Here is a 3,033-nt window from a genome sequence, read left to right on the forward strand (position 1 = left end):
GGCCAAAAAATGTATACACATGCGCACTGACACCCCGATATTGTACGATTTTACCATCATGCTTAAAAATGCATAATCACCTCGTAGACGGGCGACGGGATTTTCATGTCCACGACAGTACATGTACAGTCAACTAACTTCGCTTCACTCGGCGGGGCCGGGGCATCAGAAAAGTGTCCTTATTCGCGAAGTGTCGTTATACCCGAAGTCTCATTATAATAATTATGTGTCACAGTTGGATGGGACTTTGCCCTGGGCATGAAAATTATGTCGTTATTCGCGAATTGTCGTTACACCCGCAGTCGTTATTAGCCAAGTTGACTGTAGTAGGTCCGGCTTGTGTGCAACAATCGTCTGCTAGACTGGCCTCCGGCACAATGCTAACACACGTTGAGGCATCAGGTGAATCTCTAACAAGACTACGAAGAAATTGGACCTAAGTGACAGTCAGATTGGCCAGGATCGATGATTGTATAGCAATCAGATATATCAGGTGCATGCACTAGGGAAATGCTTGACAACATTCTTCCCCAAAAAAGGTTACACTTTTCCACTACGAAGGAGAAAGGTCGGAACGTAGTTATGAAAAACGAGCGGGCGAAGCTTGTAGACTACAATCAAAATCAAAATGTAGGCACAGGTGTTGTGGGTCTTGTGACAGGAGCACATGCTTCTTGCCTGTACTGCTGTGTGCATTCATCCACTTCTAGTTCTCAACAAGGCTGCAAGATTATTCTGCATCGCGCCAGAATCCCGCAGACGTTCTTGCCCCGGACGCGTTGACGGGTCCCAGCCAAGCACTAGATCATAGACGTGCATGTACCTGTAAGTGCTGTATGTACTATCCCTGCGACACGCCTCACATCCACATGTGATTGTGACATGTGACATGATTGTACTGCTTTCTCTGGTAGATAAAGCAGATGAAAAATGATTCCAAAGAAGTCTTACTCTCATCATTACCTCGCGCCTCAGCTGGTGTTCTGAGCTCCCGAGAATATCCTCAGTATATCCAAGAGAAAGGAGCTAGGAGAGTGACGGTCTCTTCGCCACTTTCTTGCTCAACTAGTATGACCGGAGTACTGCCGATTTCGAGAATGTGGGCAATTACCACAATTCGTTGGGTAGTGTCGGTGGTGATGGTGGCTGGTGCAAGGGCCACTACATCCAGCAATGTTAATACCTCCGCAGTATCAAACCAGTCCAATGATTGTATGCAAGCCTTCTTCCAACAGGCTGGAGTACGCAGTTCACATGTTACTCAGTACGTTGCTAATTTCCGACAAAATGGCGTCGGACCAGAGGTTCTGTTTGACATGGGGTTTGTGGAGTTGGTCAGCATGCTGCGAGACACGTTTAGCATCACGTATGCAGGTGATACTTTCGCCATCCATACGTGTACCACTGGTCGAGGTCGGTGTGTTGTCCGGCCTTTCTGCCATAATGAGGGGACTTGTGTCTATAGTGAAGTCACAAGACAACACCATTGCAAGTGTAACCTCAAGTACACTGGACCAAGATGTTCGAAAAGAGTCGAAAATCCCGTGGAGGAGCTGAGACGGAAGGTAAAACAAATGTCTGTTGTGTTAGCCAATGTTGGTGTGTCGTACACCCGCTGGGGAAGGAACTCCTGTAATTCCTCTTCCGGTGCAGAACTTGTTTATCCTGGACAAATGGCTGGAACGTATTACGGGCACACTGGAGGTGGATCCAATTTCATCTGTTTGCCAATGCATCCGCAATATGACAAATACAGGAGTGGAGTCCAGGGTCAAAGCTACCTATATGGTTCAGAGTTGCAGACCGATACTGGTTACTTCGCACCGTTTGGTGGCCTTTTCAATCAGAACCCTTCCTGTGCTGTATGTCACGTGACGGGAAGATCATCCCAGATCATGATTCCTGGTCACATGACCTGTCCGCCATCATGGAGTCGGGAATACCATGGTTACCTGATGAGCACGCACATATCCAACAAGGGTCGTAAGGAGTTTATCTGTGTTGATGGCAATCCTGATGTGTTGCGTGGTCAGAGTGCAGACATTGATGGAGCTTCGCTGTACTTTGTAGAGGTCAAGTGTGGCGTTGGACTGGACTGTCCACCATTCGAGGCAGTGAAGGAATTGACATGTGTGGTTTGTTCTAGGTAACTGGTCATATCCCAAGTGCGTCAACATTTGGCAATCACCATGCATGAATCTTGCTCACACCCTCCCTAGCTATTCTGTTTATATAAAATAGCGGGGCGATGTATTGAGGTGCGTGTATACTTGGGTAGTCTTGCGCTAGACTCTCCTGTGAGCCGAAGCTTTTCTACATGGATTTCAGTATAGATGTGCACTGCCGGAAACACAATACAGTACAGCTACATACAGCACTAAGTCATGCGCAGCTGCTTTCATGTCTGAATGAAGGCTGTCCTGTCGGCCATTCGTGTGGATTTAGTATTCCTTTGATTACTAGTGTCCCAGGTGATCATCCATTTCGACAATTGTCACTAAACTCTGAGCAGTACAGTACCTGGTATGTCGCATCGTTCGTTTTCACATACATTGTGATCCTGCACCTTGTGCTCTTTGCCCACACGTGTCATACTCATAGCTAGTCTCGCAGTGTACGTCTTGCTGTGTGTAGTGTCTCTTCCCTCAGGATAGCCAGCTGCTACACTGTGCTTCAGCCGGTCCTCTGCTGTGATCCTAAAAATGATCGCCTGCACACTGCATTCTTTGCTGGCTATAGCCCGTGGCCTATCTCTAAGCATAAGCTTTAGCTACAAGCTCACTACATTCTCTGTGTTAGTCAGTACGAGTATTACAGTCTGTAATACATGTAGATGACTGTTATGATATTATTAATTTTAAATAGAGCTATAAAAAGTAGTACTACAGCTGTAGTATGTATTCCGCGGACATCACCACGCAGCATGACAACTTGTTTATGTATACTAGTAGCAGGCGCGTGCTCGGCGATGGGCACAGGGGGCACGTGCACCCCCCAAAAATGTTCAATCTGGGTAATTGCAATTGTAATGTA

The 3,033-nt window shown here is 46.9% G+C and overlaps 1 protein-coding gene across 1 annotated transcript; it reads left to right on the forward strand.

The window, feature by feature from the left end:
- Window positions 1-1,673: 1,673 nt before the first annotated feature.
- Window positions 1,674-2,150, forward strand: LOC135823663 (uncharacterized). Its single transcript, XM_065336512.1, has one exon. It carries the CDS (start codon window positions 1,674-1,676, stop codon window positions 2,148-2,150), a length of 477 nt encoding a protein of 158 aa, XP_065192584.1.
- Window positions 2,151-3,033: the final 883 nt, after the last annotated feature.

The sequence above is a fragment of the Sycon ciliatum genome, chromosome 8 (assembly GCF_964019385.1).
Source record: "Sycon ciliatum chromosome 8, ocSycCili1.1, whole genome shotgun sequence".
Classification (NCBI taxonomy): domain Eukaryota; kingdom Metazoa; phylum Porifera; class Calcarea; order Leucosolenida; family Sycettidae; genus Sycon; species Sycon ciliatum.